We start from the raw sequence: 20,308 nt of genomic DNA, 5'->3' as shown, positions 1-20,308 counted from the left end.
TGTCAAGATAATCGTCAATGGAATGTTTTGATAAAAACTGAGATAAAAAAAGGTTTTGTAATTTCAAGAATCAGCTGATGTTCTTTCACCTGGAAAGTGTAATAAATTTTGAAAAAAATATTTCCTTTTGAATGATTTAAATTAAGCAATTGTAAGTATTTTTGACATTAACGTACGCCCTGGAACAACTCCATCTGTGAATTTGTGGAAAATGTCAATGAAATTACTAATTATTTAAAATATGCCTTCCATATAATTTTAATTTTTCAATTAATTTTTGAAAAGTAAGCAAATTACAAATAACCAGTAAAATATTTTAGTTCCATATTGTGCCAGTTGAAAGTATGTTATATTTTCTGATGTTGATATATATCAATTCAATTTAAAAAAAAAAAAAAAAAAAACATTTGGCACGTATGCGATATGGTTCTTTAAAAACTACGAGCGCTGATTTTAGACCAAAATTTCAAATATTCAAAATGTTATTTTATTAAGTATTCCAAAAAAAGAATTCGTGGCATACAAACCTGTGCTAGATTCATCTCCAAAGTTGTCTAATTGGGAATAATATTTCATTTCATGGGTGAGTACATGAGTGAGTATAAAAAAATATACTGTTATAACCGTTGCATTAGTCGAAATGCTGTTTTGCAAATCGCACTATATAATTGTCTTAAATCGATTGTTCATATATTGGTTTTATAATTCTAAGCTTTAAACTGATACTTTTCTGGTGCAATCGATTGTAAATAGTTAGGCTGGAGTTGTGAATTATTAAGTTGAGCTACCGGTGAATTAATGGCAATCGTGCAAGCGTATTGTTGTTGGTATTCAAGTAAACGTTTAAACATGTCAGTGTTTGAAGTAGTTGTGTTTATCGGCCAGAAATCAGTGTGCTTTTTGGAGATCCAATAAACTGACAATAGTGCAAGTTACAACAATATGATGATTTTGAAACTTTCAAAGTTTAAATTGAAACGATTATAAATAAATTCTTAACTAAATATCAATTTCACTATCTAAAGAGTTTTTTTTCTTTTATATTCGTAAAGTTTTTGTCTTTGTAATTTTTGTTTGTATATTGATTTGGTTTTAAATGCGATGGTTCGCTATCGCTAGTTCTGCTTTGGCTACTAAGTTTTTTGTATTCAATCAATTATTTCATCTGACTGAATGCCAAAGTTTTAGTTAAACTTCATTAAATACTAAAATCAAATACATAAAAGTAGATATAATTTATCAATAAAATCTGTTAATTATTAATAAAATCTGCTAATCATGACAATTTACTGATATAATTAGTTTATAATTTAATAATCTAATTTGTTTTTATGAAAAAATAATCTCATTTTAACCTGACAGCTCCTTCTTTGAACATTTCACGGAAACTAGGATGAATATAATCGTTGCTATGCCACATATCGCTATCGCGGAGTAGATTAAATTATCTCTTAGTCTGGCATTATCACTTATTCTGGCTATGTCTGCATTTTCAAAAGTTATTCCTAAGGTGAATATTATTCTCCGTTGTGAATTTAGACAAATGTTTGCAAAAATTTACAATAAAACGTTCTTGATTTTGAAAAACGCTGTCTTAAATACAGATAGACAAAAATATAGTTGTTACAAAAAATTTACCAAAATACCTGATGAAATTAATAAAAATATCACGAAGTAAGGTAAAAATAATGGCAGATTCCAACCTAGGCATTCAGTTCCCATATACGATACTAAATTATCCTTACAGATACACTTTTCCCTCATGACGTTGTTAACTATTTCTCGTGTGCAGTCCATCCTGGAGTTGCAGCCCCCATTATTCTTATCACAATCTTTGGATCAATGCATTTTCAATACATGTTATATCATACATGATATATGATATACGATACATGATATATGATATATGATACATGAAGTATGATACATGATACACCATATATGATACATGATATATGATATACGATACATGAAGTATGATACATGATACACCATATACGATACATGATATATGATATACGATACATGAAGTATGATACATGATACACCATATACGATACATGATATATGATATACGATACATGAAGTATGATACATGATACACCATATACGATATATGATATACGATACATGAAGTATGATACATGATACACCATATACGATACATGATATATGATATACGATACATGAAGTATGATACATGATACACCATATACGATATATGATATACGATACATGAAGTATGATACATGATACACCATATACGATACATGATATATGATATACGATACATGAAGTATGATACATGATACACCATATACGATATATGATATACGATACATGAAGTATGATACATGATACACCATATACGATACATGATATATGATATACGATACATGAAGTATGATACATGATACACCATATATGATACATGATATATGATATATGATGCTTGATGCATGATACTTGATGTATTAATTATGATGCATCATACGTGATACCTAATATAAATGTCCCATTTATAGTAATTCTCATTCATAAACAATGATTGATTAATCGTTCTCTACAAAAAGTTAGCAAATAATATTTCATTTAAGCCGGTTTTTTTGGATTTACAGATTAATTATAGTTCTCTTAAATCTATTTTTAAAAAATATCGCAGCGGCGTTGTTTTTTTTTTGCACATTTGAAAATTTTAAGAAATTTGAAACTTCTATTTAAAGAAATAAATTCTCAAGTCATTGTCAGGTAATTAATTAATTAAATCAACTAAATTATCAATTAAATTATATTTCAGACCCCTTTTATCGCAGAGTGTTCCAGTCCAACCAGACACACAAACACCTGATCTACAGTGGTTCATCGTACTTTCTATCATATCATTGATGCAGTAATTGTATTTCGTCGGTTTTCCTTGAGCGTCTAAATCTGGTGAAACTGCAAAAAAAATAAATGTATATGGGTCTCATTCAGAAACTTAAAAAATCTTCCTATAAAGTGAACTCTCCTCTCAATTCATATTAAAGTGTTCAGTAATATTTTATTTCTTATCTGATTGGGTTAAGTTTCGAACTAAAAGATGCTTACAGAACATTTGCAAAACTTTCAGAACTTACTAAACATTTGCTTGCAGAAATATTGAAATATCAGCTATGGTTAAATGTTCACGGAAAATTTATTTGAAATTAATTTAAGTTGTATTCACCGTCGGTCAGTAACACAAAAGCAGAAGATTCTGTGCACTGCCTGATACTCACTTGATCCTTGAATTTCAACCTTTTGCCACATTGACAGGTATTAGCCTAACAGAAAATTAACTTCGACTTTCATATTTTCAAATTTATAATTGCTTGAGTAAAATACATTCAAGTCAGTTTCTTTTATATTAATATGACTATGAAAAATATGTTTTTTAACAAACATTCGTTCCACTGTATTGAAAGCCAAGTTCTCGGCACTTGTTCAAACAGAGGGTGTTGTCCAGTGAATGTTGATGTTTATGTTCCAAATCCAAGTATTTGAAACAGCCAATTTCAATAGAAGCATTTGTTGAGTTTTCTGTTGATTTGTATAGCTTATCTATTTGTCTACCTATTTATCCGTCTGTCTATATCTATATCTGCTTAACCATCTATTTATTTATATAACTATCTATCTAGCTATTTATGTGTGATAATATATATCGATTCAGAACATGTAAATTTTACATGAAACAATAGACCAACTAAAATTTAATTAAATTTTAAATAATATGATCCTTCAGATTTTGAAAAATAGTTATAATAATGGAGGTTTTACTGGCATAAACAGAGTAGAAAGAACTGCCTCCGCACGAAAATCCATCCGAGCAAAGTTTATTGCATCTTTCAGCACTAACCTCGTGTTCCACGGTCTTTGCACAAGAGCAGGTGTCACTATTCTGATTTAAATGAGTTTCTAAGTCAATCAAGACCAAAAATGTTTGCGGTTTGTTAAAAAAAAGTTAAAATTTGAAATTGGATAAATATAAATTGAAAACAAGTCACCTTCATGCCGTAGAAGAATGTTTCTTTACAATATTCTAAGCATGAATTTACCGATTCAATTTTCAACTCTTTGCTCGAATGCATTTTAGCAAAACAACCTTTGTAATTCATGTTTCTTTCAACGACAACTAATGTAAATGAACATTTAACTAGAAATAATTCTTTCAATCAATTTTATGTCGATAACATTCAAGCGAGTGAAATTTCGTGAAATCTTTTGTAACCTTCTGACGACATAAAAAAGTTCTCATCAGGCGGGTAGCATCTGATTTCAGCCCCTTCCCCATTGTCAGGCCCCGCCTCAAAACAGATTTGCTCACCACATCCGCCATTGTTCTCCCTGCAACCTCTTACTTCTATTTTTAAAATAATGCTTGCTGGACATTTTTCATCTTGTTTGTTTGTTTTTTAGTGTGTATTTATGTATGTGTGTATGTATAATCGTATGTTTGTGTATGTGTGATGTGTATGCGTGTGTGTGCGTGAGTGTGTATATATATATTTTATCTTATAATTCACCAGATATTTATGTATGTGTTTATGTACGTATGTATGTACGTTTGTATGTATGTATTACAGTAGGGGGGAATGTATGTATGTACGTAAGTAAGTATGTATGTATGTTTGTTTGTATGTATGTATGTACGTATGTATGTATGTATGTATGCATGTATGTATGTATGTATGTATGTCTGTATGTATGTATACATATGCATGTATGTATGTATGACATATACATGTATGTATGTATGAAATGAAAATTCTCCATCCATTCCAACTTACTTCCGTATACTGAGATATGACTTTTTCCGCCACATGCCTTGCCATCAAAACAAGTTACGTTACATTTACTTGGGCTTACCTTGGTCCCAAGAACATGTACACAAACACACGATTGTTTGCCCTGGTTTGTTCAAGATTTGTTAAACGAAATAAAAATACAGTAGAGAAACTGCAACTTTTGAAAAGTTTTCATCTGCTGGAATTTATTTTTTTATTCAAATAAATATCCAACTTGAAATCCGAAAAAAGGTTTGTGTAAACAATGTATCGAGCACGCGAGAAATGATTCAGTGGTCTGACTCTCAATAAGACGCGTACCAGCATAGCATCCTATGTAGTTTGCCAGGGTAACCATGGTTTCATTCTTTTCTAATGAAATGTAATTTGTAACGTTGGTTTTTAATTTGCTCTCTGATGTCAAAGTCCATGAGTGCATGGAGAATGAATTTATTTAACTTTTTTTGGTGTAGGTCTTACATTTTTATGGGGAGTTAATGAAAAAAAAGAAGAATCATTGTTGAATAAATTAATAGTTGAAGTTAATGTTTGCATCCTGCAGACTACGTTTCAACGCAAATTCAACGCAATTAAAAAATACAATTACCTAAACGATTAAAATGTGCATTTCGCAATTAAAAAAAAGTACACAGATCAGTTGTATTAAAAAATAAGAGGTTGTTTTGAGGCATTTTTGCAATTAAATACACTTAAATAAGTGTATAGATGTCACCAACCAGGGTTTCTACTGCAGAGAAGAGCAATTGCTTCTAATTTAAATTAGGAGAACAAATATTATTATAAAAACTGGTTCAAACTGTTTTTTCTTTTGCTCACCAGACAATTTTGTATAGTTTTTCAAATTACTTTTATAGAACCAGTGTATTTAGGATAACGTTTATTTTACTCTAGCTTACTGAGGTAAGTGGAACTGAAACAGACAGAATTGTGCAAGGGGAGTTATTTTGGTTTTCAACGTTCAATAGGAGATTGACACCACAGTCGGTCACCAAATATATTTTGCACTCACCAAAATATACTAGTGGCGCCCATAAGCTAAGATAAATGTTTTATCCAATAATCCATTGTTATTATCTTCAAATAAAAGCAAAAATTCTAAACAAACTCGTTTCGGCCACAGTTGAATATAGCAGCAGCAGTCCAACATTAAAAACAATCTGGAATAATTTTCTCGAAGTCAGGTTACATAACAATGTTAACATGGAAAATGCTTTTTTCAAGTGTTCAAAATCATTTTATACGATGTAAACGCCTTAAAAGTTGTTTGTTTAAGAATAACTTTCAAAGATGTAGATAATTTTCGATGTTTCAACGAATATTTCGATCAAAACTTTAACCGAAGCGTTGTTTATTTACTTTTTTCAAAAGTGACGGATTAAAAAAGTTAATTTTTTAAAATAAAAAAAAATTAAATATCCATGAAAAAATTGAGAACGTGAGTTAAAAAAACTAACCATTCAAAAAAGAACAGCATTATTATTATGTTAAATTAAACCTAATAGAATATAAATATAACAGAACGCCTAGACAAAATTTTAACCATTTCTTTTTGGACCAACTGAAATCAGAGTAACAAGTAGATGACAAAAATCTTGTGAAATTCATTTATATTTAGAGATGTGTCTCAATAAGCAAACTGTAACAGTGACGGATTTGAAGCAGAGACCAACATGGTACCAACCTAGGGCACTAAAAGGCAGTCCATCAGGGATGTCCAGCTTTGAGTAGGGGTAGCATGAAACATTATAAGTTGTTAGTGGGGGCTCTCAAAAAATTTGGAAATATAAAAATTAGTGACACGATGGGTATAAAATTGTGTGACAGTTTGTGGCTGGGAGTTAGGGGAAGTCCATAAAACGCAAAATAAACGTGGAATTTCTTTTGGACATTCTCAAAGCAATTAAATCAAACATTTGTGCACATAGAGAGAGAAAGAAACAAGAAGAAAGAGAAAGAGAGAGAGAGACAGACAGAAAAAATGAGAGAGAGAAAGAGATTTGGGTCATTTACTTTATAACCCAAAAATAAGTTTGAATATTTTCTATAGAAACACTTTATCATTTATCCACGTCAATGTAAACACAAACATAAACAAATTTCACATAAGAAATTCATTAGTTTTTAATGTTGATTTATTGAGCTGCTCAATTTTTTAGGAGTTCAATGATGCCTTTTTTGGATTTTTGTGAAAATTATGAGTTATGCCAAATTGTTTGACCTACATATTTTTTTGCGTGGTTTTATCTTCGCGATGTTCATCAAGTAAGTGTGTGAAATTTTTTCGTTTAAATTCATGAAATTTAATAAAAATATCATTCTGATTAATTTTTTAAATAAAAAGTGATTAATTTTTTCTCAATTTCAAAAATCATATATTACAATCTAAATTATTTAAATTTAAAATCAAATGAGTCACCTTTAATTGCATTGATTCGTGCTTATTTGTGTGCTGCTGTTTTCAAACTATAAACTTGCTCGCGTGTTCGATAGTTCAACATTCATAAAGAATTCCTTCAACCTACAAACATATTTCACTATGTACTATTAAGGAAGCGCGCTCAACTGCTGAAAACATAAAGTTATAAATTTGTATTCTCTATTATATCATCATTAGAGACATGATATACCTATTTGAAAACAGTTTTTTCTCAGTTAAAAAGTTGAAGATATTTTGTATATCTGCAAAAATTTGATAAACTGGCCAGATGAATACGTTGGCTGTTACAGACACGTTAATTTTGTATGGAAAACAACTACCGTGCAATCTGTAACTGAGTGCATATCAGAATGTATGACCATGAGTTCTCCTGTACAAACTGCTCTGCTCTACAAAAATGTTGGTTCATAAATTAGTTAGTTCAAAATATCGTGTGTAACTTTTAAAACTGTTTCTATTTTCCAGTTTTCTTTCTATAATTATAATGAATATTTTATGCGGCCAAATAGTGTTATGATGTTGCAGAGCCTGGATTCGAATGCTTAGAGATATCCGCCTATTATATGAAATGTTTAACGCTTGGATTCATACGTGATCACATGTGTTATGTTCAAGTGTGTGTGTGTGTGTTGTGTGTGTGTGTGTGTGTGCGTTCCTATCTCTGAGAATTAATTAAGAATATTTATTAGTAGGAGGAACATTGGATAATAATAATAATACCCTCCAATTAATTTAGCCCACGGATTCATTAAGATTTGTTATTTTAAACCTTACACATGAAAAATAAAACCTGAATTAGAAAGTGGTATCATGCCTTTGCGTCATAAAAACACTTGGAAGATTGCCATCTCGTAAATGTAACATCCTTTGTCCCGATGGGCTGTCTTGTGGTGGACGCCTTGCTTACTCTGTTTATACAGGTTAGGCACGTGGATACATGTCTCTTACTGCTCATGATTTGTGTTTATTTTGTTTGAAACTTTGCAAAGGTTTCATCATAGGCAAAAACTAGTTCGGTGAAAAACCGTTTAAAAACCACGCTCGTTGTTATGGGACATCGCTGTAACAATTATGTAATTTCTCACTCCAAAGAGTTGTGTGATCAAAAATAAAAATTTCATTTCTTATTTTTTTATTTTATCAGAATAATAATAATTTTTCAAATGCAAAATACACTATAAATGTTTTTTTTCAATTAATAAACACACTCATCAAGCTGAATTCTAAAGGCCTAAAATAATGTTGGCTTTCATTTTCTGCTCTGTTGCAAGTTGAAATCTAAATAGAAACAAAGTTAAGCTTTATTTCTTCATGGTTTCCGTCAAAATTTAAATTTTTTTTTCAAGGTAATGAGTTGAAATGTGAAGGCACGATAGCCGGCGTGACAATGGAAGGATGGATAACATCAACTTTGTACTTCACTTTGGCCACCATTGTTGAAAATTGTGCTGCTATGTGCAGAAATACTTCTCCATTTTTCATTATGACAGTAAATATATTTCATTTCTCTCTACCTTTTTTACACTGTACTTTATCTAATAATCGAATTAGGGAACTAACTGCTCGTGTTTCGTACCAACGAACACAATTCGGTCTGAAAATATTGTCAGAACTTCAAAGTACTGCAGTCTGTATAACGGTCTCCTTACTCTTCATACAAGTAAAAAAATAATTTATTTTATTGACTTTTTCACAGAATTCATGATTTTTGTGAATAAATCTTATTATTTTTTATGATCCCAACACTAAGCTTCTATTTTACATTAATATAAAAATTTAAGAATTTTAAACGTTTCTATCATCAATTGTCAACACAGCTATCCATGTACTGAAACGAAACTTTAAGAATCATTTCCCCGATGAGACGATTGACTTTGAAAGAGCGCACACATGCCAGCCAGGATGGAAAGGTGATCTCTGCGATAAAAGAGGTTGTAGACATTTTAAAAACTTCCTTTGCAAGTTGAACAATTTTGTTAGTTACTCGGATCTAGTTATAGGTGATAACTCACCTTACTTAGATGAAGCACAAATTATTTAATTCCACCCCGGCACACATCATAGTAATTTAGTTTTAGATAGATGAACCAGGTATGGTAAAAAAGAGAACGAAATGCGACACGTTTGAGCTAAAACCTAATTTAATATGACATCTATGCAGTTGTTGTTTTCAATTGAATCATTTTCAAAATTAGTGACACGAATTATATTCCAATCACAACACAGAATTTAAATCTTACTAAACTTTGTAAAAAAAATCAAATAATCAAAATTATTCAAAAACTATAAAAACTGACAAATGGAATGTTCCAAATTAGAGTATTGTTTTCGTCTTAATATGTGTTTTCAAATTTTAATCTAATCTGAGTTTTGAAATACACTTTTTGGAATGTTGTATATATTTGTATTATAATCAGAAGCAAATTTATTACCGTTACATAGTAGTAACAGTATTGACATAAATGTAATAGTATTATCTTACTTTCACTATCAAGATTGCAGTCTGAACAATGGTGGCTGTGGTACGACTGATATATGCGTTAGCAGTAAAGTCAATGGTGCTGAAATCTCTGAGTGCCTGTGTCAGGATGGTTATGTCAAAGATTTCTTAGATAAATGTGAAAGTAAGTTGAATCCGAATTTCTCATTATGGTGCTCCTGATAACTGGTCTTCTATATTTTTCATTTTGATTATTCGAGATTTTAATTAATTTTTCAGTAGATCGATTAATAAATACTCTTAATTAAAAATAAATTTAATATGATTTAGTTAGTTATATTGATATTGTTTTCCAAAATTTAAATAAAATGAGGTTTTTCACATTAGGAATTTTATGATTATTTAAAATATAAAAATGACGAAATGAAAAATTTTAATAAGAAAAAAAACTTTTTATTACAAAATTTTTGAAGAATTTCGGTTTAACGTGGCATACACAAAACCTTGCGTGTCATGTATGAATAATTCAATAACTAATGGTGTGTATTTGGAAGAGCCCCTCAAGTCGATGTTTGTATCCCTCGATTTGTTGTACAAGTATTTCATTGCCTATGTGGTAGTCTTCATGGCAGAAGGTTTGATGAACTTTTTTTTATTATTCTTTAAAAAAGTATAAAGTTAAAAAAGTATCGGAAGAATCTTTCACAACATGCAAGAGATATGATTTCATTGACTTTGAACCAAATTTAACGTTATGTCTTCAGAAAAATGCAGTTGAAAATTAAATACGCAGTTGAAAAAGTTTTTTTAAAAACTGTTTCTTCAAATTATATAGCTAAAAATACTGCATATGAAATTATTAAATAAAATGGTATATGTTTAGCATTTTTATTTTCTAAATTTAGAAAGCTTTTCAGCATCAATATTTAGCAACTGTTCAAAACAGATGAATTGTTAACTTCTTCGATGGTTTGAAGTTTAACCCTCAGAAAAATAAATCAGAAATAATTTTTTCGGATAGGGAACAGTACATCCAACACACACTCCATTGAGTTGCATGCATCATACCCTGGGAGGAATAGACCTTCGATGATAAATAGTCCCCAAATGTGCGGAAGTTTTATTGCTTCGATTTCTGAATACCTCCTTCCTATTAGAGTTAACTGTCAAGACCCGAAACTAGAAACACGATTTATAACAGTTTCAACATTGCAACTGCTTAAAATGCACTTTGTGGAGATAGAAGCTTATCCACGGGGTTGGTTGTATTTTTAGGTTGAAGTGAAAGACGATCTAATATTAATGTTTTGACAATTTTAAAAGCAAACTAATTTACCACAATTAAAAATGCATTTGCAGTTTAAAAAAAAAAACAACAGATCCTAATTTTTAAAATTTTTCCTGTGTGCAGATTGCAGCTGGAACAATGGAAATTGTGGCCACTTTAAATGCATGGAGTCGGTTCTTAACAGCGAGCCACCGGTCATTTCTTGCATGGGTAGTATATATATATATATATATATATATATATATATATATATATATATATATATGTATATGTATATGTATATATATATATATATATATATATATATATATATAATTATTGTCTGATTCGTTTGGGTAATTTTTAAACATTTCTTCCATTGGGCCGGTTTTGAAAAAGTATAATGAAAACCGACAGCACTAATCTTTTTAAGATGAAGAATTTAATTATAAATTTGTTTTAATTACAATTAACGTTTTCCGATGTTTTTTCAAATTTACTTTAGATTTTATTGCAATTTTTTTTGGTAGATTGCAGTTGGATGGATGTTGATTGTGGCTATCCTGAGTGCTTGGAAGTTACCGCCGCTGGCCACCCGCCGTATCTTTTGTGTTTAGGTTTGTAGTGCTTTATTCTCCATCTCTACACGTGCCCACTTGTTTGAGTTTAAAATTAAATAGCAACAGAGCTTGATTTGTAATAAGCGAGGTTAATAGAAATCTACGGTCACCACAATAAAGTAAAAAAAATATTTTATTAAAAAAATTAATCAAAATTTTACTGACAACTTCAATAAAAAGTCGTTAAACTTAAAAATTCGGCTAAAGATGAATATTTGACAAAAAACGCCATTCTGCTACTTTGTTTCCCCGGGTCTTTAGGTATAACTACTAGCCCGTATTTTGCTTGAGATACGAGTGTTTATGATATTTTTTTAGTTATGAAACAAAAATAATATGTCCGTTGAGTGTGATTACTTGTATAAGATTCAACAGATTGGAATAATGAGGAATTTCCAGTGGCTGCAAATGTGACAGAAAGTGTCTCATGTAGGAATAGGAATGGTGGATGTTTAAAGTTGACTTGCATCGAGTTTCGGGAGGAAAATCAGGGATGGAATGTAACTATAAAATGTGTTCCTCCTGATTCTAAACTATCCGTAGTGACAGAAGGTTGCAAATATTTCAGTATATGCGATTAATGATTGTGAAATTTTTTTTTTCAAATTTATGGCTCGTTCATTTTTTTAATTTTACTGTATATGGAAATTATATAATTGTTTAATATGATTATTATTTTTATTAGTAATATTATTTTAATATTATTATTATTCATTCAGGTAAACCTAAAAATAAAATAGATTTCAAGGGATGTTTTCTCTCAATGCACAGAACCAAGGAACTCCAAACAACTTCGTTTGAAACCTGTAGAGATTTCTGCCTCTACACATTAGTCTTCGGAGTGATAGTTTGTGGTTTATATACATACACATTGAATGCAATTTTTATATGTAGGGTATTTCTATAAGTATTTCTATTATAGAAATTATATTTTTGTTACGAAGCAATATGTCCTAATCTATTAATCTAGAAATTAGGAATGAAGAATCTATTATTAAAATAGTATGTATTTCTATTTCTATATTATTATGTATTTCTATAAGTGTCGTTCAGCAGTCAGCTTTTGTTTCTCTCACATCAACTATGAAATTGAGTTATTTCACTTATGCGAGTTTAACCAACGCATTGTGGTTTTTTAAACAGTTTTTTACTCAATCCGTGATTTAGATAGATTTAGTGATTTATATATTCTCTTAATTATAATATTATATAACATAATATATAATATAATAATACATAATTACTATGTGTTGATTCTAGCGGGGCGAGTTATGTGCATGTGGAAACATAGTGCAGAATGAAGTTAGCGCCGACGTGTGTGTCAGAAAATGTTCCAATGGATTTTCATGTGGTGGAAATTATTCCTACTCGGTTTATGCCAGTATAGAAAATTATTTCAACCTTTTTTTCTTCGGAAACTATTTTTCAAAAAATTTGTTAGCATTATTTGTTGGCTTGAAAAATTAGGCGCTGATCCATCTACTTATAACATCTACCGTGAGTTGAAACTCTGTCACTTTAATAGCACTTAACATTTACACCTTTTTTCAACTCGAATGAAGACTGAAAAATTACTACTTATTGAATCCATGAATGTTCCTAACGATAGAGAGTCTTGCATGTGATTGTCTTTGAAATTTGTAAACCATTTTTATGTTATTTAAAGAAAAAAAAATGTTTAATTCAGCTAGCATTAACTTTTTCATAAATTTTAAAATGTCTCAACCGTGAAGGAAGCGCTGATACAACGGTAGACATTGGATGTTTCAAGCTTGTCGTCTTTGAGCATCAGCTAAATCAACCCTTGGGTAAGTTTTCTTGCTGGAAGAAATGTAAAGAACTTGAGTATCCGTACGGCGGTTTAAATGTAAATTTTTTGAACGAGTTTCATTTTTACGTTTTGATATTTGTTCAATGATGAACATGCCATTTTAATCAAATTATTTTAAATATTTAATTTTTTTATAAAGATTTAGTAGTCAGTTTTTTTTTAAAAATATAATCCAATTTAGGGTGAGACATGTTTTTGTGGTGAAAAAATAAAATTCAAAGATCAGGTCAACATGGAACAGTGTGACGAGTCAACTGATCTTACTTTGCTGGCTGATGGTTTTTAAAATTTTGAAACAATCACTCAAATGAAAACTATTTTTAGTTAATTTTCTATATATCTTCGTTATTTTTGTTCAATTATTTCTCCTTTAATTTGCATTTATATCATTTCAACCATAATTTAACCATATTTCAGATTCTGAATATTTGTGTGAAATAGAAAAACAAATTTTTTGACAGTCTCACCTGAAATTGACGTATATGAAAAGACGATAAAATATCATTTCTGCCTAAATGACAGGACAGAGATGAGTAAAAAATATTGCAAATCTGGTGTCTGTGTGCCTGGTTGGAAGGGGGTTCTCTGCAACAATAGAGGTTGTTTAGAAGTTTGTGTGGTCATGTTAATGTATTTGTAGTATTTGTATATGTATATATATATATATATATATATATATATATATATATGTGTGTGTGTGTGTGTGTGTGTGTGTGCGTGCGTGTGTGTGTGTGTGCGTGCGTGTGTGTGTGTGTGTTTGTGGTCTGTACTTGATAGATTTCATATATCATATACAATTAAAAACATTACAATTACAAAATTACAATCTCTGACAGAATTATAAAACCACATCAGATTGTGATTTTGTAATTTTGTCAGAGAATGTATCAAATTTGAATTGGTTGTTTAGCTGCTGAAAAATTGTTTCAGAAAATATGAAATTAAAAAAAAGGTAACCAAACGCGAATGGGTATATATTCTCTGTTTCGTAACGTTTGTCGCCCTGCAGATTGTGACTCGAACAACGGAAGCTGTAACCACACTATGATATGTCAGCTGGAAAATGTTAACTACAAAGTATTTGCCAAGTGCCTATGCGAGCAGGGCTTCTCAAAAACCGATCAATACGTATGCGTAGGTCAATATTCGCATGCTTTCTCTCTTCTAAGACTTACTTCACAATTTCTTCTACGGCATATATTAATATATATCTAAACCATATTTTTTAAAGATCAATCTCTACCAATGCGGAATGAATGAGGATAATGATCTAATTTATTAACTTTTTTTTAAATGTTTATTTAAAAAAAAATCTCACTTGATAGAAACCATCAGCGCAGACAAGACGCCAGAAATTTTTTACAATCTCATCGCTGTATGTTCTCTTTCGTTCATTGTAGCCGTACCGATTTTTATAGCAATGGTTCAGGCTGTAAGGCAAGTTGCCAAAGGGAATATAGGTTGGTTTCTGTCTAATAAACTTCAATGTTTTTTTTTCAGTTTTTGAGTTTTTATAGGTTATTTCGTCATGAAATTCTGGATTTTTATTTTGAAAATCGTATATTCAGCTTAAAAAGGGCATTCAATGATTTTGAGCAATACTGTAATGTTAATTGTTAAAATATTATCAACTGGTTAGTGGAGTGAATCATGTATTACTATACCTAAAACAAATTTTTTATAAAGCAAATCAACAAAACGAAACAGGTAAGTATATTTGGGTTAAAGTTTTTTTAACAATTATTGAAATCAAAATTATTTCTATAAAATTTAGTGCAATTTTTAGCCAAACTTGCGAAAAAAACATGTTTGTCAACGAATAAAACTGATTTCATAGAAAATGTTCTTACCTGTTAAAGTCAAATACATTTAAAAAAATTTATTAGCCACTTAAACCATTAATAAAAACTGAGTTGTTAAAACTGGTTATTTAAGTGAATCATATCTTGTTTCTCTTCCATTGAAAAGCACGTAAAAAAACCGATGAGTTAATTTGGTTTTAAGTTTACTCAAAAGTTGAACATTCAACTCATCTTAGCGAATTTAACAATAAATATGATTTTTTTTATATTGAAATGCTAATTAATTTATATTAACAATAAGACGTAAATCATAAGCTTTAAATGGCTTTTTTAACATTTCAACAGATCGACAGAGCGATCTCGGTAAACAATTCATTTTAATAAAATTGTTTTTTTTTATAAATTTTCTTCATATTCTTTTTATTTAATGATGCAATTATGAAGGCGTTTGATGATGTAACATGTAGAATGGCACGCGTATGAGTGTTATTTGTAATTCTGAAGATTTTTTAGGATTCGAGTGTTAAATTTTTCTATTCTAACGCAATAGTTCAGTTATTTTTGCAAGCAAAGATAGCTGTTTGATCTACTTTTTTAATTATAAAACTCTTTGTTTCAATATTTTCACAACTTATTTCATTCAACATTAAATACAATTTTTTTTTAATTTTAACAAAATTTTTTTTAAATTTTAATTTCCAGTAAGTGATAGCAATTTGGAGGTTTGAACAATGTTAGCCTTGGACTGTTTGTTTGAAACGAAAAATTTCAATTCAAACTAAAAGGCATGTTACCAAAATCGTATAATTGATGATGGTGGGATGGTGGTTATGGCAGTTAAGAATTCTGACATACTGTATTTTTAAAGATCTGACTATCTATGTGACGATAGGAATAGATTTTTATGAGGCTTTTTTGAAAACATTTTTCACTAAATTATGAAAAGTTGGACGAAAATATTTCTTCAGTTGATGTGTAAAAAGTATGGTCGACATATATTGAAATTGTGAAGTTGAATAGTAAGTGTTCATAAATTTTGCGCATCTGTCAGTATTTGAATAAGTTGGATTTAATCAATTTAATCTTCATATAAATTACGTATTCAATGTATAAATTGACAAAGTTTTTTGAAATTTGAGAGCAAGAAATCGACACAAAAGAATATTTTATGGCTGAAATAAATCTTCACGTTTAATTTAATAAAAACAAATTTGTCAATAATTTTATTGAAACGTTTCATTTTTATCTAAATCTATTTATTATTGACAAATAATTTTTTTATAAAAATCTAGCTGCTTTAAATTTAAAAAAAATCTAGGAAATATTTAAATTTCAATCTTTCTAATGAAGACGCCATGAGAGTTATTGAACGGCTTGTAATTGAACCTGGGCACTGCAAAACCGGACTTGTGGTCTTACATTGTTTCCCTTGTGCTAAGCGTTGAGTTGCTGTCTGTAAAAGTTGTATACAATTATTTCACTCAACTGAAAGAACATTTTTTTAAATAAACTCAGAAAAATTACATTACAATTACAAAATTACATTCTATGACAGAATTTCAAAATCACAATCTGATGTATCAAATTTGAGTTTGCTGTTTAGCTGCTGAAAAATTGTTTCAGAAAATTTGATTTTTTTTTTATAAAAGACTAACGCGATTGAATAATTTAACAGTGTTGCAAGATATGGTTATGAAATTAGAATAATTAAAAATCAGGTAAAAAATCTTAGAACACGTGAATTTTCAACAATAGCGTAAAAAAGTCCCAAAACATCATGGATATGGTATATAATAATTACGAATAACATACCTCTTATCGATCGCTCTGTTAAATTTTTAAATAAAATTAGAGTTGTGAACATGTAACGCAGTTTTTAATTTAATTCTTTTTTACATTTTTTTCATCAAGATAAAACTATTCATGTCGATATGTAATTAACACTGAATAGATATTTATGAGCTTTAGTTTAATATGCAACACGTTGTTAGGCACTTATAAGTTTTAGCTTGATTCTGTTTTATGTTAATTGAATATAACTGAATTCGTTCACTTGCCCTAAGCCAAAAATAAAATTCACTCAAATGTCTTTTAATGTATGAATGAATATTTCAATAATTTATTAGTATTTATTAATCAGTATTCAATATCATTTGTATTATTCATTAGTATTATTATTCATTAACATTTTTACCTGGAGACCCTGTATCTAATTAATTAATTAATTGATAAATTAGTTTTTAACAGATAAAATGGTAGAATGTTTATAGTTGAATAGAATGGCAGAACTGAGGGTTAAATGTTTGATCGATTAAATTTTTGGATAGATAATTTTCCTAAATGTTAGCCAAAAATTTATTCACCTGGTAATTGCAGCTCTGCATAAATTGACAAAATTAATTCGTTTTATGTTTATGAACCTTTATGTTTATCAATAATTGTGGATTAATCAGATGATGAGGGGAATACAGTGACGTATTCAGTTATGAAATTGAAAAGTGTATAAATTTATCGTTTGAGCCATTCATTCTTTAATTGAAAATTTCTAAAATACAAATTTGAGCGTCATCATAGTACTAAACATAGCAAGTCAGTTCTTATAACAAGCTTAATCAGATATAAATTAAACAGGTAGGCAGCGTAAGTTTTCATCTCATATTTACCTTTTGCTGATTAAATGCTAGCCAAAAATTTATTCACCTGGTATTTGCTGGTCTGCTTAAATTGAGAAAATTAATCGGATGATGAGGGGAATACAGTGACGCAAATGGCTAAACTGTATTCAGTTATGAAATCGAAAAGGGTATAAATTTATCGCTTGAGTCATTCATTCTTTAATTGAAAATTTCTAAAATACAAATTTGAGCGTCATCATAGTACTAAACATAGCAAGTCACTTTTTATAACAAGCTTAGTCAGATATAAATTCACTTAATTCTATAAATTTATTCCAATTCATCTGGCTATCCTCTCTTTAAAACTTAGCCAACGATAATAACAGACTTAAAATAAATTTCAAAATTTTCTATTAACTAAATTTTTCAAAAACTGACTAAAATTGACTAAAATGAAAATTCTAATAACTAAAACAATAATGACTAAAACTGACTAAAATGAAGACTCTAATAACGAAAACAGTAATGCATATTATAACAGTTTATTTTCACTCGCACTACCTTTGTTTGTTCTATTTTTGACGAGTTTTCCTTTAAAACGTACCCACATAGCGGCTGAAGCCACTGCACTTAGGATAAGAGCAACGATCACTATTAACACTACAATGAAAATCTTTCTTATTTGCTCTTCCTCTGGTTCGTCCACATCTGCCATATCTGCGTTTTGTTTTTTTTTCGATGGTATTTTTATTTTATATTTGTTATTATTTTTTGACTTATTTCCCCTAAAAGCTGTTTGGAAAAGAGGATTTTACAAAGCAGTAAAATTTTGTGTTCCTATCTAAGTGCCATCAAGACGAACATATTTAAAATCGACAATCAAAAACTTGTTAAACTCACAACGGTTATTAAAAATAAATAAACGAATTATAAAAAGAACTTTTATATTGAAAAATTTAAATTAAAAAAAAATTAATTTGGTAAATGTAAAAAATAGAAAACCAGGAAAAACGAAACGATAATAATTTCCAGGCAACAATTCGAAAAAAAAACTTCACAGAAAATCGTTTCGCCAACCTTTGCATTCAATTCCGTTGACGGTGATGAATCCATCGGCACAGAGGCACCTATCTACCATAAGGTTATTGATTATCTGCTCAGTACACTTCATCGTCTCATTGCACCCTCCATTCTTCTCATTACAATCTTTATGTGGAAAAATTCAATAATTAAATTCACTAATTAAATGATACTTTCATCTATCTTTGTTAGTTACTTAACGAGTGGCATAAGACACCTGGTCCCGTTTTGCAGTGTTAGTAACATTTGACTAAGTTTTTTTTCACCGTTTGTGGTGTTTACTTCAACTTAGACATCTTTTAATTTAACCTTCTTACATCAGACGTTGAATGCTTTAGAAAATCTTTTTAATTTGAATTCTCTTAACCAACCCGATATAACAAAAATACAAATTTTAAAAAAATATCTCGATAGATGAGTTCATCAAACTTCTTTTGTCACAGAGTGCTCCAGTCCAACCAGGTATACAGATTCTAGATTTACAGTAAGACTTCTTACTTTCCTCTTTGTCATTCATGCAGAAGTTGTAGTTGAGGGTATTCTGATTTACATTAACATCTGGCGAGACTATAAACGGCAGAGTTGTTGAGTGAATGGAGAATTTTGTCACTGAGAAATTTGCGTTACATGCGCTTGCGTATGCAATATTTCATTAAGCAATGACTTTTTAACTCTTTTGCAAGATAGGTGTTTTGATGTTAAAAATGAATTAGGGCGTTGTTGTAGTGCTATTTTTAGCGTAAAACTGAATGCAAAGAAATTCTTTCCTACAAAAACACTACATGTGTTTTTAATAAAAAGTAAAATAAAAATAAATATCTCAGTCGTGTCAAAAAAAAAAAAAAAAAAAAAAAAACTTAATTTTTGTTCACCGTCAGAAAGTAGAATATAAACTGAAGAGCCTGTGCATTGTGCCTTGCTTACTTGATCTTTGAATTTTAAATTCTTACCACATTGACATGAATCAGACTGAGAGCAATTTTTAAAGGAACACATTTTTTTTTCAAATAAAAACAAAAATTTATTTAAATAATAAGTAGTTTGTTGAAACTAAAATCAAGGCATTTGTTGTTGTAGCAAGTTGGGGAGAAATATCTATCCGCTATGTCAAATGCAGAAAAAAACATTGACAAAATCAACTTTTACAAAGCACTCAAAGTGATATTGAAACGATCAGTGTGGAGGTTTCGATGAACATTTTTCAAAACACATCTTACAAAGATATAGCCTAATAATGTTAAAAAAGAACATGTAAGCGCTCTTATGATAACCAGCTTCACAATGTATTTTTTTTTCTCAAAGGAAATAATTTAGCTATGATATATGAAATATATAAAAAATGTTCTGTAACTCACATTTGTTCCACTGTATGGAAAGCCAAGTTCTCTGC

The 20,308-nt window shown here is 29.6% G+C and overlaps 3 protein-coding genes across 3 annotated transcripts; 1 reads left to right on the top strand and 2 right to left on the bottom strand.

Annotated features, from left to right (window-relative positions):
- Positions 1-707: 707 nt before the first annotated feature.
- On the bottom strand, positions 708-3,288 carry HELRODRAFT_193182 (hypothetical protein; the record flags this gene model as incomplete). Its single annotated transcript, XM_009025914.1, has 5 exons — positions 708-916; positions 1,356-1,484; positions 1,704-1,832; positions 2,800-2,937; positions 3,258-3,288. The coding sequence occupies 5 exons, from the start codon at positions 3,286-3,288 to the stop codon at positions 708-710; spliced, it is 636 nt and encodes a 211-aa protein (XP_009024162.1).
- Positions 3,289-3,742: 454 nt separating this feature from the next.
- Positions 3,743-5,163, bottom strand: HELRODRAFT_177760 (hypothetical protein; the record flags this gene model as incomplete). The annotated part of the gene is made up of 5 exons (XM_009025913.1): positions 3,743-3,919; positions 4,026-4,153; positions 4,250-4,417; positions 4,809-4,929; positions 5,041-5,163. The coding sequence occupies 5 exons, from the start codon at positions 5,161-5,163 to the stop codon at positions 3,743-3,745; spliced, it is 717 nt and encodes a 238-aa protein (XP_009024161.1).
- A 1,398-nt stretch (positions 5,164-6,561) lies between these two features.
- HELRODRAFT_177759 (hypothetical protein) lies at positions 6,562-15,244 on the top strand (the record flags this gene model as incomplete). Its single annotated transcript, XM_009025912.1, has 21 exons — positions 6,562-6,649; positions 7,532-7,662; positions 7,773-7,877; positions 8,063-8,183; positions 8,610-8,752; positions 8,815-8,923; positions 9,081-9,194; positions 9,759-9,887; positions 10,177-10,338; positions 10,725-10,961; positions 11,115-11,185; positions 11,476-11,587; positions 11,966-12,142; positions 12,310-12,437; positions 12,851-12,971; positions 13,324-13,457; positions 13,603-13,699; positions 13,883-14,020; positions 14,431-14,559; positions 14,747-14,881; positions 15,129-15,244. The coding sequence occupies 21 exons, from the start codon at positions 6,562-6,564 to the stop codon at positions 15,242-15,244; spliced, it is 2,697 nt and encodes an 898-aa protein (XP_009024160.1).
- Positions 15,245-20,308: the final 5,064 nt, after the last annotated feature.

The sequence above is a fragment of the Helobdella robusta genome (assembly GCF_000326865.2).
Source record: "Helobdella robusta unplaced genomic scaffold HELROscaffold_44, whole genome shotgun sequence".
In the NCBI taxonomy this organism is placed as follows: Eukaryota; Metazoa; Annelida; class Clitellata; order Rhynchobdellida; family Glossiphoniidae; genus Helobdella; species Helobdella robusta.
This window is presented reverse-complemented; position numbering and strand designations above follow the sequence as displayed.